The sequence below is a fragment of the Schistocerca gregaria genome, chromosome 2 (assembly GCF_023897955.1).
Source record: "Schistocerca gregaria isolate iqSchGreg1 chromosome 2, iqSchGreg1.2, whole genome shotgun sequence".
In the NCBI taxonomy this organism is placed as follows: domain Eukaryota; kingdom Metazoa; phylum Arthropoda; class Insecta; order Orthoptera; family Acrididae; genus Schistocerca; species Schistocerca gregaria.
Window position 1 is genome coordinate 698,953,223 of NC_064921.1, and position 18,943 is coordinate 698,972,165.

At 40.5% G+C, this 18,943-nt stretch overlaps 1 protein-coding gene across 18 annotated transcripts in view; it reads right to left on the reverse strand.

The window, feature by feature from the left end:
* LOC126334787 (prominin-like protein) overlaps positions 1–18,943 on the reverse strand; it is a 503,842-nt gene that overhangs the window by 366,492 nt on the left and 118,407 nt on the right. For all 18 annotated transcript variants that reach the window (XM_049997400.1, XM_049997403.1, XM_049997401.1 and 15 more), the window contains one exon: positions 18,347–18,754. In XM_049997400.1, the coding sequence (XP_049853357.1) occupies positions 18,347–18,629 (283 nt within the window). In that variant the 5' untranslated portion in view covers positions 18,630–18,754. The remainder of the gene's footprint in view (positions 1–18,346; positions 18,755–18,943) is intronic.

The following is an 18,943-nucleotide window of genomic DNA, read 5'->3' on the forward strand; positions in this document are numbered from 1 at the left end:
TAGTTTTGCGCAAGAGCGTTAGTGTCAGTTGGTTCGAGGAAGACGCTGGACGCAGAAGTTAGCGTTCGCTAAAGCTCTGCTCATGCAGGAAGCATCAAAATAAAAAATCTGTCATCATACGAAATGCATTTAATATATTTTTTATTCTAATAGCATCATGCGGACCCCGGAGGGTCCACGGACCACCTGCTGGGAACCACTGGTAAAGTGATTCACAGCACGATTCGCCGGTAACGAGGCTGAAGGGGTGGTAAAGGAAAGTAGAATGGAGGCGTGACTAATCGGGTACGGTAGGAGTAGCCCGTAACCTGGTAGCATTTATGTTGACAAATGCAGCAGGTAGATAAATGCTATCAGGTTGCGAAAGTTGAGCAGGTAACTCGGTTGTTTTCCTGCGATCTACACGATACACGGCCATGGTGGTGACTCCATCCGGCTATGTGAGAAAAGTGATATACATCATCAAGTGTTTAGCTTTTGAAGTAATTGGGGTAAAGTAATTGGGGTAAGGGAATTCCAAATACACCGAAATGAGCGTCTTGCCCTGACGATTAAAAGAGGTTGAAATGGCTCTAAGCACTATGGGACTTAACATCTGAGGTCATCAGTCCCCTAGACTTAGAACTAATTAAACCTAAATAACCTAAGGACATCACACACAGCCATGCTCGAGGCAGGATTCGAACCTGTCACCGTAGCAGCAGCGCGGTTCCACACTGAAGCGTCTAGAATCGCTCGGCCACATCGGCCGGCGATTAAAATGAACTGAAGTAACTATTCAATAAGCTACACAGATTTTAATGATGCGACATTTTTTTCTAAAACATGATGATTTATTATTACTCTTAGACGCATGTTGTAGTCTAAGTCAATCGAAAAGTGTTCTTATGCACAACAATGTCTGCTCTTCTACCGATCGCCCTTACGAATTGGCTGTGACAGCAGTGGGTCACAGTGGGCCGGCCAAAGTGGCTGTGTGGTTCTAGGCGCTGCAGTCTGGAACCGCGAGACCATTACTGCCGCAGGTTCGAATCCTGCCTAGGGCATGGATGTGTGTGCTGTCCTTAGGTTAGTTAGATTTAACTAGTTTTAAGTTATAGGGGACTAATGACCTCAGAAGTTGAGTCCCATAGTGCTCAAAGCCATTTGTGACAGCAATGCATGTATTTTCACACTTTGCTTAAGCCAGATCATGTTAATAACAACACATGCACTTAGTTAACGAACAGCACGAATTAACTCTAAACTTCTTTACTGTCCAAATTTGAGATCCAAGATGCTTATTCTACAGAAGCGTGATCTTTTACAAAACGGCAATTACTAAAATTGATTTTGATTTAAGATTGGTGAGTGTAATAATAAAACAAAGCATTATTGGAAAGAGCATGAATGGTTGGATGACGTGGTGCATCATACTTATTTCGATGATAATTTTAACAAAGGCTATTTTGTTTAAGGATTTTCTGATTCTGTCATGAATTCGAATTTTCCATAGTTATACTTAAATCACTGCAAACTGAACATCACGTGAGACTTCAAAATGATCAGTGTCAGAATATACAACTATACATGTAGATATAGTTGTTGTTATTATTATATCTGAATGAGTGGCCATTCTGCACCTGAAAGAAAACATCTTCCACTGATTGGGAGAGGGTTTATGTGATGAAGGTTTTAGGTCGCTCAACGGCATGGTTACGTTTTTGGCGTCTTGCGGTGGGGAGAAATCTGTGATGGCCACCTGAACTTTTTGGATTTAGTTTTTTCGGGTACTTATACTAGCTTTATATCACTGCACTCGTCTTTTCAAGAGCTTTCCAAAGCTGTTTCTATATTTACTTGTATTACAAAATGCTTCTATACCTCGGGCAGGACGATAAAAAGAGGAAATGTGTCGACAGAGCAGAGGGGGGGGAAGGGAGGACACGCATGCGGAAGCGGCGAGGCCAGCGACCGAGCCGCTGCACAGGCAACGCGACCTTCGCGGGAACAGTGGCAACAGCAGCGGTCGGCTGACTCACGCGCTTGTCTGCCACGCCAGTGGCTGCCTTTCACCGCTAGCTGGGTCGCAACTCCCACACACAATGGACTGCCCGCCAGTGGGTCACAATTCGCGAAATCATCTAGCGAAAGTCAGCAATCACCTTACAACAAGTCGTCAATTTACTGGCACACTGTTTCTCATCTTAAAGACCTCGACCACAGACATTAAACTACAGAGAAATAATTTTACTTCTCGTTAGCGTTAACATTAATACTAGTGATTCAAGTCACAAAGATCAACAATTCGTCGCTTCGAGCAGATTTGATCATACAACTGAGGCCAGTATTTACAGGCATTGGGTCGCATGTTTTTGTGCCTATCAGAAGCTGTTGAGACCGACTCGAGCGAGTTATCAGCAGGAAAGTCATGGACAGGACAACCGCTCAGTTCAGTCAATCATTGGAGATTGCCCAACTTGTGTATTTATAGAGAGGCTGAAGATCTTCTCCCCCCGTGAAATGAGAGAACTCAAATATTTCGAGATAAAAATTTAGGTCCTGCCGTAGATCTCGAGCTAGCTTACACCTTCAAAATAAACAACTTCCTTCCTTCGCTGACTTTATCAACGTTCATCAACCAGTACAGAGATGGATATCAGACAACACAGTACCTTACAGACCCTCAAACAAAGCCCGGATGAAGGCCAACCTCCCATCTACGCAGCAAAAGCAAATTCAAGATAACCGTGTATTAAGTAGCATTATAGAACGGGCGGTATCAAAGGGAAATCCAACACACGCAGCTGACATCTGACGATTTTAGTCTCTACAGTCTTGCGCTCTTCATGTATTAAAACATGTTTTGCAAAGCAACTTAATTTGAACTGACACGAAGAGTACACAAACCGAGCACTGGGCTAAAATGTAGAGACACTACTGGGACAATTATGTCGGTTTCCTTATCACGTTAGATTTAAATGCCAAGGCAAGCTTACTTCTCTGGTCGTTAGCAAACGACTGGCGTTAACTGATGTTATGGTAGTATTTTACACTCAGCCATCAGCCGAATTAGTCGCGAAAGCCTACGTTTCCACAATATTCCTAAGGTTAGCGCAACCGAAAGCGATCTTTATTTTTACAGTTATTACTTGTGTGCTTTCATGTGTTCTGTGAAGTTGTCCCATTTATGCGCAATATTTCGACGGCCCACCCAGCCGTCTTTCTCAGGCGCCGCAAGTTAAGTCCACTCGCGGTCTGGACTTCAACGAGACCGTGTATTTGGAGTCCAGGCAGCGAGTGGACGTAACACGAACTTACAGTATCTGAGAAAGACGATTGGGTCGGCTGCCGAAATAGCATAAAACAGAAACCATTCGACGGAGCAACCTGAAGTCCACAATTAATCAATCGCACCGAGAAAACGAACTACAGATAACTATAGTTATGATCTATCTATTGTTATCGTGATAAACTGCTGCAGTAAACGACACTGGGCGGGAACACACTCCTTAACAAATAAATAACACAAAATTACGTTCATTCACATATTTAGATCCAGAAGTTCATGTGTTCTACTAATAATCAGCATGTGATAAGTGGGATCCGAAATGCTAGTGGCCAAATTACGAACCAACAACGAAGGGAACAAACACGACGTTTCGTCTCAATAATGCCTTCGTTTACCATTAATTTGACATGATGTGTTTCGACATCACGTTTCAAAGCACTCATTAATGCCCTACATGTTCGTACTGTGTCTTGAAAAATAAAATATTAATTCGAGAAGAAATTTAATGCTATTAAGCAGGTTCGTGTACATGTCATAGCATAAATCAAAGACAATCGGTAATTTTGCTATCCGAAAACCGAAAATACGATATGATGGCGCCATGAAAACCTGACAGCATGAAAGACGTAACGGCAATCTTCGGTTCATCATTTGATTGTGAAATACTTTCGTCTCAGATTGGTATCGCCTGTAGGAATCGCGGCGTAGAAATAACATTTGCTTATGTACGATACCACACTGAATCAACTCTTCACTTGTTATTCGAAGGTTGCGGCCCAGCTGCTCAAATCAGTCGTGGCAAGGACGCTGGGCAACAGTACATTCCAAGCAAGCAAGCGACATATCAGAGCAGAGGAAGCAACGCTGAGAAATTCTGATTAGCCGCGTTTCGTTCACTTGTACTTATTTCATTTGGAGTCAAATGTGTATAATGCACACTAATTTATTTGAATGTTTTTTGTAAACATACCGCATCCCGATAAGAAAAGGAAGAAGTTGAAAAATTGTATTTTTAGTTTGTCAAAAAGGAAGAAGTTTACGACGACGAATTTTTGAATTTTCCTGTAACTCTACAGATGCTGCTACGTACGTTATGGTATTACTTCCTTAGCGCGCTCTGCAGGCATGTCTGTTTAACTACACTCGATTGGCCATTTTGTTTTATTGGTAACAGAGGCTCGGAAGCGGACGCCGTTTTGACAATTCTTCCTACGGTTTAAATAAATTTCATGTAAGTAATATCTTTATATCAATGAGGCCTTATGGATTTACTGGTGTTTTAATAATGATTTAATGAAGTTTACCCCTAAGACTTTATGCGTGTTTAGTATGTATCCAAAATGACGAGTGCTGTTAAAATGGCGAGTTCGACATCATACCCGCCTCTCTCTGCTGCCGTGCTTCTACTACCTTTGTTATTGTGTAGTTGTGTCATTCTGATTACAGGCTATGAATAAACATGGGGAAAGTGTATATAAGGAAGGCAGATAGACAGAAACGGAGTAAGGATCGATGAAAGAGGCAGTGCTACACGTAACAAATGGAAATCCTGTTGAACCATCAGAAAGAAATCCAATTCTTTTGTTTATGGACAGTCGTACTTCACATCTCACTTCCGAAGCCGTTACTCTCTGCAGAGATAATTTCGTAAAGCTACAGATTTCAACCGTTAGATGTGCCACATTTCATACACCTCTGAAGACTACCTATAGCAGAGCTTGTACTGACTATCTTTATTATCATCCAGGCCAAGTGATAACAAAACGAGACAATGTTCAACACTTCCTTTAGCAAAACTGCATTTTAAATAGTTCAAACAAGGGCTTTATAGACACAGAAATTGACCAATAAATTCACAGACATTATTAAGTGATGCAGACTTCGTGCCATCACTAACAATGGACAGTGCCATCAATGAAATTCCTTCCCAGACACATTCTACTTGGGATATCAGCAAATCCAAATGCAGAATTTGGTGCACTACCAGGGTACGCAACTACAACAACCTATATTTTAACTCTGTTACCGGAAGATGAACCTTTACCAAGGCCTTCATCTAACCCTACACTCCCTTCTCTTTTATCTCCACTATCCCATGCAGAACTTCGTGTATTATCAGTGCCGTCATTTGCATCTAAGTACACATCTACCGCTCCTTTACCTCTGTTACCTCAAGCTGCACACTACACACAACCAGCTCACAAATGAAAATAGCTCTGGAAGAAAAGCGGCAAAGAAAAGTGAGCAATGAGAAGAAAAAAAAGAGAAAAATGAAGAGAGAAAAAATGAAAAGAGAATGTAAACTTTTGTTCGGCGTATGTTTTGGAATGAAACAAAGAAAGGGCCCTACAATACACTTTTGCAACTCATCCTCAAACTCCTCTATCGAAATAAGAGTACGCAGACAGTGATTCTGATGGTGTCGATGAAAGAGGTAGAGAAGGCGGAAATGGGGTATAAGTATTCGCGATGCCAAGAATAGGCTCATGCCCAGTGTACGGACTTAAATTACAGGAAAGAAAAGGAAAAAATTTAGATTTGTGGCTTCTGTGATACATACATAATCACCACTTAAATGTTGTCTAAATAAATCTTTATTCCGTCATCTTACTGATACCCCAAAGTCATCTTAACCTCTTTGCAGAGAAGTTGCCGGATAGTTATACTACGAACGAAAAATGGTCTATCTAAAAAAAATTTCAGTTTTGTTGTTGTTGTTGTTGTCTTCAGTCCTGAGACTGGTTAGATGCAGCTCTCCATGCTACTCTATCCTGTGCAAGCTGCTTCATCTCCCAGTACCTACTGCAACCTACATCCTTCTGAATCTGCTTAGTGTACTCATCTCTCGGTCTCCCTCTACGATTTTTACCCTCCACGCTGCCCTCCAATGCTAAATTTGTGATCCCTTGATGCCTCAAAACATGTCCTACCAACCGATCCCTTCTTCTAGTCAAGTTGTGCCACAAACTTCTCTTCTCCCCAATCCTATTCAATACCTCCTCATTAGTTACGTGATCTATCCACCTTATCTTCAGCATTCTTCTGTAGCACCACATTTCGAAAGCTTCTATTCTCTTCTTGTCCAAACTAGTTATTGTCCATGTTTCACTTCCATACATGGCTACACTCCAAACAAATACTTTCAGAAACAACTTCCTGATACATAAATCTATATTCGATGTTAACAAATTTCTCTTCTTCAGAAACGCTTTCCTTGCCATTGCCAGATCCTCTCTACTTCGACCATCATCAGTTATTTTACTTCCTAAATAGCAAAACTCCTTTACTACTTTAAGTGTCTCATTTCCTAATCTAATTCCCTCAGCATCACCCGATTTAATTTGACTACATTCCATTATCCTCGTTTTGCTTTTATTGATGTTCATCTTATATCCTCCTTTCAAGACACTGTCCATTCCGTTCAACCGCTCTTCCAAGTCCTTTGCCGTCTCTGACACAATTACAATGTCATCGGCGAACCTCAAAGTTTTTACTTCGTCTCCATGAATTTTAATACCTACTCCAAATTTTTCTTTTGTTTCCTTTACTGCTTGCTCAATATACAGATTGAATAACATCGGGGAGAGGCTACAACCCTGTCTCACTCCTTTCCCAACCACTGCTTCCCTTTCATGCCCCTCGACTCTTATGACTGCCATCTGGTTTCTGTACAAATTATAAATAGCCTTTCGCTCCCTGTATTTTACCCCTGCCACCTTTAGAATTTGAAAAAGAGTATTCCAGTCAACAGTTTTAGGAAATGTTTAAGAGCTTGAATCTTAAGGGGACACATGAGACTTTTTTTCATAAATGAACTGTGTCTTAAAAGCAAAGGCCAGAAATATATTATGTCGTCAGATTGGCCGACTTTCCCCCAATGGAATTTGCTGTCAACAATACTTATTTGAAATTTAAAGGAAGCTTAAACTATTTCAGGGTGTTGAATGAAAACCGCTACCAGTCACAATTGTGACTGGTAGCGGTTTTCATTCAACACCCTGAAAGGAACAGTCACGTAGTTCATCTGCATCCATTATGGATAAAATTCAATTAAACTATTTCAATAAAAATTCTGTAGAATTAATTTTTTAAGTCGAGTTTTCTTAGGTGTTGCATTTTTGAACTGTGTCACTGTTCTTGCAAGGATGTGATGTAGCCACTGGAGAAATATTAAAGGCGATGATGACCTACTCTGGAAGTCCCTTCCACGCTTTCATACCGGCTCGTTCACGCATAATCAGCTAGCACCTATCGTATCCTAACAACAAGAATACAAGGTCTCAGATAGCAACCTGCAGAATAAAAACTTTAATCTAGCGCAATAAGAAAGGTAAACACGCCGCATTACCTTCCTTAAAATGATCTCACCTTACTTTCGACTGTTAGTGTTTTATTTTACGACTGCAATTTCGGTATTATTACAAGATATTAAAGCCGCATTACGTCGTTACAGCAGATGAATAGTTCACTTAACACTAACTCCTGCTGCTCAATCTAAGTGATTGACAAAACGGCAAATACGACTTATGAAATAACTGTCAGGATTAATTTCAACTACGAAACAGCTTGCGCTAAATAAAATTTGTGGTATTTTTTTACTGCAATGTAACTGCAACTAAGAACGAGAATGGCGGTGTAATGAACGAACTCTAAAAACATGAAACGAATGGAACTGAATGAATCACCTGTTATTAGCTGCAGTAAAACCTGACTACCCACGCCTAATCAAGCCAACCAGTAACACACAAGCTGACGCTAACAGTAGCATTCCGAAATGTGCAAACAATGGACTATGTTTATCACTACAATGAGTGAACTTAATTACATTCCCTCTAATCATTCCATCCAGCTATTAAGAAGTTGGATAAAGGCGAATTTTTCGGCTCCGCTGCGTCACTGTCCATAATCCTGATTTATTCCTCTGGGCACTGAATCAAAAAAATAGTGTAACGCTTGGAGGACTGATTATTAGGAATTACTTACGTGCCTCCAAAATATTTAATTTCTTTTGTAATGAATAATTCCAGATAATCTGCAATAGTTTAATTAGTAATATTTCTATTTTTTACTGCTAGTTTGTTTCGGCTATTGGGAAATTGCCAAGACATCTGTAGATGTTACATTTGGTGAGTCTACTTACGTTTATAAATGTTGTTCCTGAAGTTCAGTTTGTTTATGTATTTACCTGTGTTTTGAATCGACGCCCGTATTGCATCAATGAATTAACTGCCGACTGTTTACTTGTTGCTCGATTGTTATTGTTCTATTGTATTTGTATATGTTGGAGGTATATGAACAAAGTATTTTTCCAGCATGTACAGTTGTGCATGTGATACACTCAAGTATGTTAGACCTTTGTGAAACTGCATTCTATGGTTATTAATTGGAAACGAATTCTTATGCGTAGCACATGTGTAAAATGTGTTGAAGTTTTTATTTTATTCGTAAATAATTTTTCCACGTCATTTCGTTGCGCTAAACTAATGAATCCAACAATGTAGAATGTTTTCTGTAAATACTTTTCACAGTTACTGACAGTTTATACTCTTTGATATTTTATGTTTACAGTGTAATCTTTGTTGATCAGAGACGTTAGTCCCGTTTCATTGATGATATAATTTTTTTTATGATTTGTATCTATAGGCATGTTTGGTTTTTTGCTTACTATTTTTGCTAGATAATTTTTTATGTTTGAGAGAAATGGTTCAAATGGCTCCGAGTACTATGGGACTTAACATCTATTGTCATCAGTCCCCTAGAACTTAGAACTACTTAAACCTAACTAACCTAAGGACATCACACAACACCCAGCCATCACGAGGCAGAGAAAATCCCTGACCCCGCCGGGAATCGAACCCGGGAACCCGGGCGTGGGAAGCGAGAACGGTACCGCACGACCACGAGATGCGGGCTATGTTTGAGAGAGATTCGTTCATTACAGATATAGTTTAAATAATTTTTGTGCGCGTATATACTTCTAATTCTTTCAAAATGTTCATGGCATATCCTTTTGGTATTACCGCATTTTCGATACTTTGTAGTTTTGGTTTGTGACATGCAGGTAAAAGATTGTTGATTGCTGTCGCAACTGCTTCTGTGTTCTTTGAATCTAATACCGAAATTTCGTTCAGTTTGACAAATACAGAATTTTGCGCAGTCGTTACATCTAATTTTGTGCTTGGGTTGGAAAAAAAACTTGGTTTTTCCGCATCGAATTTTCGGTTGAAAGCTAATTTTGTTTACGATGTGGCGTATTTTATTCGATATTGCCGGTGGGTATGTTGCTTTTTGTTTAGTTTTCTTTTCACTTGCTAATTTGGATGGGTATCTTTTCCAATTACATTTAAGTACATAAGTAAAATTATCTCTATGTACATTTTTTTTAATAAACATTAGTGGACTCACCAACTGTAGCTTGCTCCAGCAGGGCTAGTCACCCATTTTTACGAACAGCCTACTTTCGTATCTCTCATGTCCAACGATTCCACAGTAACTTCATCAGTTATTTATAAATTAGAGAAATAACTTCACTTTATAAACTTTATAAAGCAGGGTTACAGCAAATTAAAGCATATAATAATAATAATAATTATTATTATAATTATAATAATTATTATTATTGATACATGTTCAATTACCCGAAAGTTCTTAAGTGCAGTGTAACATATACCGTACAGTTAAAAGGAAGTGACGCTTGATCAAGGTCAGCGTCATTTTCCATTTTTTGACTAGACATAATGTCTGAGAAAAGAAAGAATAATAATAAGTTACTTACCAAATAGTTCGACAAAATTTTATGAAAACCTAACAAAATGTTTTTAAAACCCCTACCGCCTAGCATCTACCGCCCACCATGGAAGACCCACTCTTGGGTAGTAGGGACGAATTTGACTAACACTGTTCAACAGGTTTACTTGAGAAGGGCACCATGACAAACACGATTACAGTGGAAAAGAAACATTACTAATTAAACTATTGCAGATTAACTGGGTTTATTCATTATAAAATGTCATATGACGTAGTTTATGCTGTGGGCTCGGCCGAAAAGAAAATTTAATTTCCTTTTGCTGATCATAGTTCTGGTCTGTTTCTTCAAAAAGCAGTGAGAAGGCATTCTTTGCAGGGCTAATACACAGTACTTCATTTCTAGCAGAAAAACTATCTACGCATATGATTCTGTATTCGATACACTTTAGGTTTTCGAGATATCAGAGCAGCGTTTCGAAAGAGTTGTTCTCTGGCAACAAAAATGATATGAACTACGCGTCGTCCGTTATCAATAGGACTAGTTTACGACAGCCCACCACAAAGTGGAATCTACAACATAGTTTACTTTGGCTACATTTATTTGACAGCGGAAGTATATATAAATGTCCTCAACCTGAGACTGGTTGAACACCATAGTACTTTACTGGGCCTGAAACAACTGGAGGTGGAATGCCTCCCAGCTTAGAACTACCTTATCCAGCCAATTATAGCTCAATTACCCATTGCTGAAATGTATTTAACTGAGCAGATATCCTTGTTAAACTTTACAGAAGACTATTTTTTCATTTAGCATCTCACTGTTGTCTTCGCTACTATTAGTGAAAACTTCTGATTCGCCGAATAACTGCGTTTTACGGCCTTCAATAATATGACTGAGTCTCTATAATATTTTTATACGGATGAATAGAGCAGCTTTGTGGCTAAATGCGTGACAGACTACAAATACAAAGATCCATGTTCAGTCTTCAGTCAGTCGTTGGATTGATTTCTGTCACTTATCACTTCTTTCATCTCTGGCAATGATTTATTAACGTGAAAAAGGTTGAGTTCTATCGTGCTTCGGAGGCTGCATTAAACTGTCTAGTAAAGCACTGCAGCCCTCAAGTCAACTTTAGGATTGAAGACTGTTTTTCTTGGCGCTGAACAAGTGACCGGCTTAATTTGAATTTGTTTGTGTGCTAATTTATGAATTTGTGTAGTAGTTTAAGTAATATTCTTTTTTTGAAACGTGATACATAGTCGGCCAACGTATCAGACTTTGCAGGTACATCCTGAATTTGTTGATTTCAGAGAGTGTTAACATGTCAGTGTATCTGTGCACATACTGTGTTGTGATTTTCTGTTTGGATTAATCGCTGGATGTATACGTTCCGCTTTGTGTTACTGCGCTACTTCCACTTTGAATATGTAGATATATGCGATTGCAATCTTTCTCGGCGTATTCCACTGATGAATTCTTCTCGGGTTATTAGCCGAGTGGTGGCGTCGTCTTGTCGCAATGTTCCAATGAGTTTCGTACTCATCATCTTCGCCAGAAGAAACTCATTGAATCGTTGCGACAAGACGACGCCACCACTCGGCTGATAACGCGAGAAGAATTCATTCACATTTGTAGATAGACTACTCTTCTACCTTAGAACTTCAAACGATGGCTACAGCCGCTACAGTTTCTAGCATTACCTTTCGTTTTATGGTGTCATGCAACAAACTGTTCTTGCACCCATTAAAATGTCGACACACTTAAAAAGAAATCACTTAAGCTTTCTTAATAGGATGTAAAACCTGAATGCCAGCTGTACAAGCTGATACTCTGCTAGTATGAAAAGACCAGCCCTGACGTGTAGGGCTTACTATAAAACAATCCCATGCAGAACTGGTTGACATCGATCTATCTTGCATTCCATCCGTTTGCGATATCAAAAGCGAGTACAGCGGAGAAACATGGGTCATCTCGTACTACACGAATAATTTTGTGAATGGGACGAAAATAAATTACGGTCATCTCTTTCACACAATCACAGAAATTTGCAGCACTACTGTGTGCTCTCCTGATAAGCTGTGCTACGTCAATCACACACACCTGACAGGAGTCGCTGACGTTCATATTTTGAATGCTATGCTAGTCCTACTACGAGGTATGAAGTTTGCCGACAATTAAAGAAATTCATCTTCACCACAAGAACGCAGTACCAGCACAAATATATCGCATCTCGACAACTTCCCGATCGACCACGAACAGTGAGTGAGTGTTGCTAAACTAACTCAGCTCAGAGATGAACCACCACCAGCACAGTGAAGTGTATGTACAACATCGATCATTTTACAGCAACTATGACCAATTTACGTGGAATATGTCCTACTACGACTTTTTACCGATGATATTAAAATGTTGGAGGCGATATATCCCCGCTGTATGAGGTACCAGTAGCTGCTACATATACAAGTAGCGAGACCACTAGTGGTAGCGAAGTCAGGCTCCTTTCACAAGGAAGATGTGCATCTCACTGCAGTGAGCTCTTTCTTAGGCTGTCTTCTGCGCACAGAACACAAGTACCGCTCATTGTAACTCAGATGTCTGCGTGGTAGGCTATCTGCCGTCAGGCAGCATGTTGTAGACCTATTCATATACAAAATGTTTCTCACATTGGAGGTAACTGCTATTGCTGCAAGTATGGTTATTATGAATAAACTCAAAATACGGCAAAGAAGAATTTGTTTCCGCTTATGTTTCGGAGCTTCACATTGCCTTCCAGTACATTCTGAAGATTTTTTCAATTTCTGTCGTATGGCAGCGGTACTCTGTATAATACTGACACCATTATTTAGATTGATTGACACCAAGATGAAGAAATACGTAAATTTGAAAGAAACAATGGGTGTGACTCTGAAGTGAGTAAAAAATTAATTTCTTTGTTAAAATTTTAGTAAAATTGCCGATATTTTTGCAGCAAATTATTTGTTGTAAATAAAAGTAAATTAATCAACAAATAAACTAATTTCATTATTCTATTCATGACTGTAATTTTCAGTATAAATTTGACTCATCAGTTTCAAATAAATTTTATTATGCATAACCGGTTTCGACAAATTAATCTGTCGTCTTCAGTAGCTTAGTTTAGCAGACAGTCAATATCTTCCTCATTGAAGGATAACGCCATGATGTGTTCGAAAATTTACATATTGTATGTATTTGTATCGTAAATATAAATATCATTATATTATTGTTCTACTAAGATGATGATGATGACTGTCTGCTAAACTAAGCTACTGAAGATGACTAATTTGTCGAAACTAATAAATCATAATAAAATATACTTCCATTCGATGAATGAAGTTTATCCTGAAAAAACTCATTTCAATGAAGTTTCTCCGTAATTATAGCTACTCATATGTTGCATCTCCTAATAGCCAAGACCTCAGAACTGACAAATTATCCAATGTGTTTTCGATTTATGGAATGGGAGAGAAGAGCATTGTGTGCAGTGCCATTCTGTCTGAGAATGGTGAAGTGGTGATCACCGATTTTCTTTTCCTGTGGCAACAAGATGTCAAAAACGTTGTAATGCAATCTTTTTTATTAATCTCAATCACTAGGCATGAAAAGATCCTACAGCAGTGAAACACACTTCATCGAGAACAAACTGCGTCCTCCATCTTCAGATAAATACAGAAAACCTTCACTTTGTCGAATAGTGTATACTACTGATAAACAGTGTGCAAAGACAAGCTGCACGCGAATGGTAATAAGCAGTGACGCATCCAAGTGGCAGGAAGATGCGGGGTAGAAGTGATTCACTTGACAAACTACACCACAACTGTAGTGAGCCGAAGTAGGAACTCGGCGCCTCCCGTATGAAAGGACGCCGTACGAGCCAAAGTAAAGCGTGTGACTTCAGCTCTCTGCAGTGGATGCTTGTCCTTCCATGGAATTTGATGATCAACACACGACGTAAATTGTAACCTGGGCTCTTTTTTGTGCTGCATTTTCACCGATGATAATTTCGAAGAATGTAGTTCTCCTAGTTCGCCAATGTTATCCTACAGATAGTAATATGGACCATTGCTACAGCATCATGCTATTCACCGTGTGATCTTGGTTCACTGCCAGATCGAGACAGTCTCTTGAAATTGAGTTGCAGTAAAATCAGCTTTATCTGTCCGTGGTCCATGCTGTAGGGCTGTCAATGAATATATACTGAGACAATGCCATTGAGACCAAGTAGTAGTACTCCCCATCCTACCAAACCATTCTGCTTCTAACGTGATCATTAGGAAAGGCATACCAACAACAACGGAAATTAAAAAGTAGTCAATCACCCTACATGTAATTCGTTAACTTTTGGCCATTACGAATCGCTGCGCCATGTATGACAGTAGCTATGTATGCTAAACATCAACCTTCAAATTACACTTGTGACTAGGACAAAGTTGTCCTTAACTCAGAGACTGGTTTGAGTGCCGCAGTGTTTTACTAGGCATTGCTCTCCTATTGGGGCGGTATGTACTTGCCTTACGCCAACCTCTGCAGTGAATTAGCCAAGCAGTTGCAGGGTGACCTACAGTTAAACGTCGATCTCCAAATCACAGTGAAACTCTTAATACAAATCATTACCAGATGTGAAAGAAGTTACAAATGAAAGAAAAAATGTGGGAACCAACTGAGAATTGAACGAGACAAATGGTTCAAATGGCTCTGAGCGCTATGGGACTTAACTGCTGTGGTCATCAGTCCCCTAGAACTTAGAATTACTTAAACCTAACTAACCTAAGGACATCACACACATCCATGCCCGAGGCAGGATTCGAACCTGCGACCGTAGCGGTCGCGCGGTTCTAGACTGTAGCGCCTAGAACCGCTCGGCCGGTTGAACGATACACTACCTTAGTCAATGAGCCATACTATTTGTCAATGTATGAGACTTTCATGTGATCTCTGGACACCATTTTATCAGAATGCCATGAGTAGCAATGTATTAGTGAGTCGTAAGGAATGGTTAACCTTCATCTCTCTGTTCATCAATTTATCCTATGTCAAACAGCTGAAAGGTTTAAATACACTCAGAAACCAACAGTGCTTAAAGAAGAACGCTTTGTTCACTGTGATTTAAAGCAGAACTGATAACGGAACTAAGTTGTTCTCAGTTTTGTCCTTGAAAATTCTTTGGCTTCAGGGCCTCCGTTTTTGCTTGAAGCAGTACAACTGCTTGAACAAATTCAAAAATTCCCATTACTAAGCAGTCACATTAATGCGACCACCGCCTATTTTCGGTGTCAACGTACAATAACCCCTCTAACGGGAACGGTTTATCTGATGTTCGACAGGTTATGATCATTGGCCTTCGATCCAAAGGTGGAAGCATTTCCGACACGGCTAAGTCTGTAAATGGTTCGCGTGCCGCGGTGATTGAAATAGCCTACACCGTGCACGCCAAAACAGCGCTATTCAAAACCGGCGCCGGGGCAACCGTGGTGCAACACGGGCCATAGATAACAGGGATGAGCGACGTCTTCGAATGTGGGTACGGGCGCATAGGTGTATTGAGCAGCTGACCAGCCAGACGAACCAAGGGGTCACTAACACTGTCTCCTCAGCGACCGTTGCTGTGTATGGGCCTCTGCAGCAAGAGCCTGTTTTGCACCCATGCTGGCTGCTGGTCACCGGCGACGTCAGCACAGCAACCGGATATTCACCAAGAGACGACTGGTGGCCTTTTTCAGATGAATCACGATTTAAGCTCCACCGGAGAATCGGTCGTTGGCGTATACGGCGTGAAACGTCTGAAAGCTAACACTCCGCAACCAAAAGGGAGCGTTATGGTCTGGGGAATGTTTTCGGGGCTTTCCCTGATGATCTCGACATTGTGGGAGGCACAGTTGATCAACGCAAGTCTGCATCTATCCTTGGGGACCATATCCGACCCTACATGCAGCTTTCCCTCCCCCTCCCCCCCCCCCCCCCCCTCCCGTCGGCACGGTGGCATCTACTAACAGGACAATCGAACGCGTCACACAGCTCGTGGCGTACGTGTGGTGTTCGAAGAGCACCATCGTGAGTTTACCGTACTCCCTTGGCCACCAAATTAGCCAGACGTAAAACCAATCGAGAATCTATTGTGCCACCTTGATCGCGCTGTTCTCGCCATGGATTCTCAACCGAGAAACCTAGCGTAGCTGGCCACGGCATTGGAATCGGCTTTGCTTCACATCCCTGTCGATACCTTCCAGGACATCACTGACACTTCCTGCACGTGTCGCAATAGAAAAGGTAGTTGTTCAGGTTTCTGAAGGTAATCACTTAATGTGACTGGACAGTCTACTATTTCACACTGAGAATACAAAAATACATTAGATGCAAAATTTTGACCCCTTTTGATCTTACCATGTAATGGAGATGACGTATGATTTTATTTCATAGTTTCTTTGGCATCATCAAGCCATGTACCGTGTGTGAACACCCGCCCGACCATCTAGATTGAAGTTTTCTGTAAGTTCCCTACAACCCTTAAGGAGAATATTAACATGATTCCTTTGAAAAGGGCACCGCTGTTTCCTTAATCTTATTCCATCTGAGCTTGTGATTCTTCAATTGATGATTCGTATGTAGGGCGTCCAATTCCATCTAAACTTCTTAAGTTATTTTTGAGACCTATACGGCATACTTCCTCATCACGAAGTTTCTGTGTACGTTGTGAGCAGTATTTAAACCCTGATCTCTTGGTCATTGTTAGAACAGTATTGCTCAAGTATGTAATTTTTCGTCTCCCAAGTGTTTATCGCAAGAAAGAACAGTTGAAATGGACGTATTGAAGAAGACTTTCACTCAGATCAGGTGAAGAAGTGAGTTGTCCACTATGGTGAGACGAAAGTACTGGATTACAATATGCCAGAAGTCGCCATCAAGTAAAAAAAATTCATTTTCCACAAATAATATAATCGCACTGTAACCCGACAAATATCCAAAATAAGTGATAAAATTTACGCTCCAATAATGTTCACAATCCTGAAAACAAAGCATATTATGGTTAATAATTTCGCATCATTGCCTTTATTTAACAAGACTGAACCGGACTTTTGTCACATGTACTTTCTACAGTTTTAATTATCATCAGCTGGTGCCTTGTTTCAAAAGAATAAAGAAAATTTCGTTTGTAATGATAAACGAAGACCCTCTGACGTGGTGCCGGGACTTCCTCGACCTACGTCAGCTGTGGTTTCCGCGATACGGGGAAAATTACGCCACTGCACAATCCTTTTATGAGTGTACAGTCACAGTATAACATGGATGAAAAAGTCGTAACTGCGCAGATATGGCTCAACGAAGATTCTGTCCGAGCCTATGGCTCCATCCTGCCTGAAACAGGGTGCCCAGCACATCCCAGATATATTAGGAGAAAACCTCAACGTTCAGCGCAGCGGACGAAAATTAATGTCTTTAGCGACAACTTAAAAAATACATGACATTCATTCATACCATTAATAGTTGCCACGTGCACAACGTTTTCTGAAAATATCCTTAGGTGTGATTCACTGACGCTCAACCAAATTCTAACTGTTCCTGACGACATCGAATTAGCAAGATGCAGTGACTCTTCGAATGAAATTCTCCGTCAGATATGTAGAGATCACTAATAATCCCATTTCCTCGATACAGGAAACAAAGCAAATGCATTAAGTTACACTAAAAATTAAGAGCGACGAACGGAAGAGAAAGCAATTACTGCAGCAGTAATTAACTTTCTCTTCCTTCATTAAATGTCTACATACCAATGCTACATCTCATCTCAAAGCAGAACTATTTTCCGTTTGCTATCACGCTTCTCATTCTCTCCTCGAAGTACAACGAAAACTTTTTCTCTCGTCACCAACGAGGGTCCGGAAAAATCTGAAGTGTAGCAGCAAGTGCTGGACAGTATGACCTAGCACAAAAGGCTATTGAAATGATAAATTTGGGGGGCATCGAATTCAACTGTGTCTACGTTCAACTACAGATATGTCTAACAGTTACCTACATTGTACCTAGCTCCAAGTCATTTGTAGTTAAATTTATGAGAACACATTTACGCTGATTGAGTCTTCCTCGTCGCTGTTTGGTAAAACACGTTAAGATTTATAAATGAAACGCACTAAGATGTGGATGTACTACAGTATAAATTTATTTAACTAATGTGTCTGATGAAGGCCTTGTAAAAAGGTAAAAAGAAAAACTAGTTAACTAATTACAATAATACCGTCGAACACATCTACATTTTCAAGCGCACATTCAGTATATTAAAAACCGTTGTAAATCATCAATCAAAAATAACTCACCTTCCGGTAGTAAATCTTTCTTGACGACCAGGTCAATGAAATAATTAGTGACGTAGTAGAGATGACCCATTCCGAGAGGATTGAAGCTGGATGACGAATTATAGTTGTTGGACGTTTTGGCCTCGCTGAAGGAGAGGGAGTCGAAGTATCCCGTGAGGTTGGTCGTGCCACCAGCACTGGGCGCACAGCCGAGCGTCGCCATGGCGATGATCAAAGCCGTCGGTAATGTCATGGTGAAGCTCATGGCGCTGCCTGTTTCGGTAACAGCACCGCACCACACCATCACACCACACCTCGCACCAATAACCTCAACCAAGCGCCGCCGAGCGCCAACTAATCTGTGCGCAACGGAACAGGCTGACGCCTGCTGGCTACCGCAGCGACCCTAGCGGCCGCCGCTCGCACTACCTGAAACATGAAAAAGAGAAGCTTCATTATCGCAGCGAAGAAACGAACGGAGATATAATAAAGCTGACTGGACGATAAAATTGACACCTGAGACAGTAACAATGCTACATCTATAAATGTTCAACAATGCTTACAGGTATATTACATCGGTAAACTGAAGGGCTAATGTAAATGGTGAACATGGTTGCT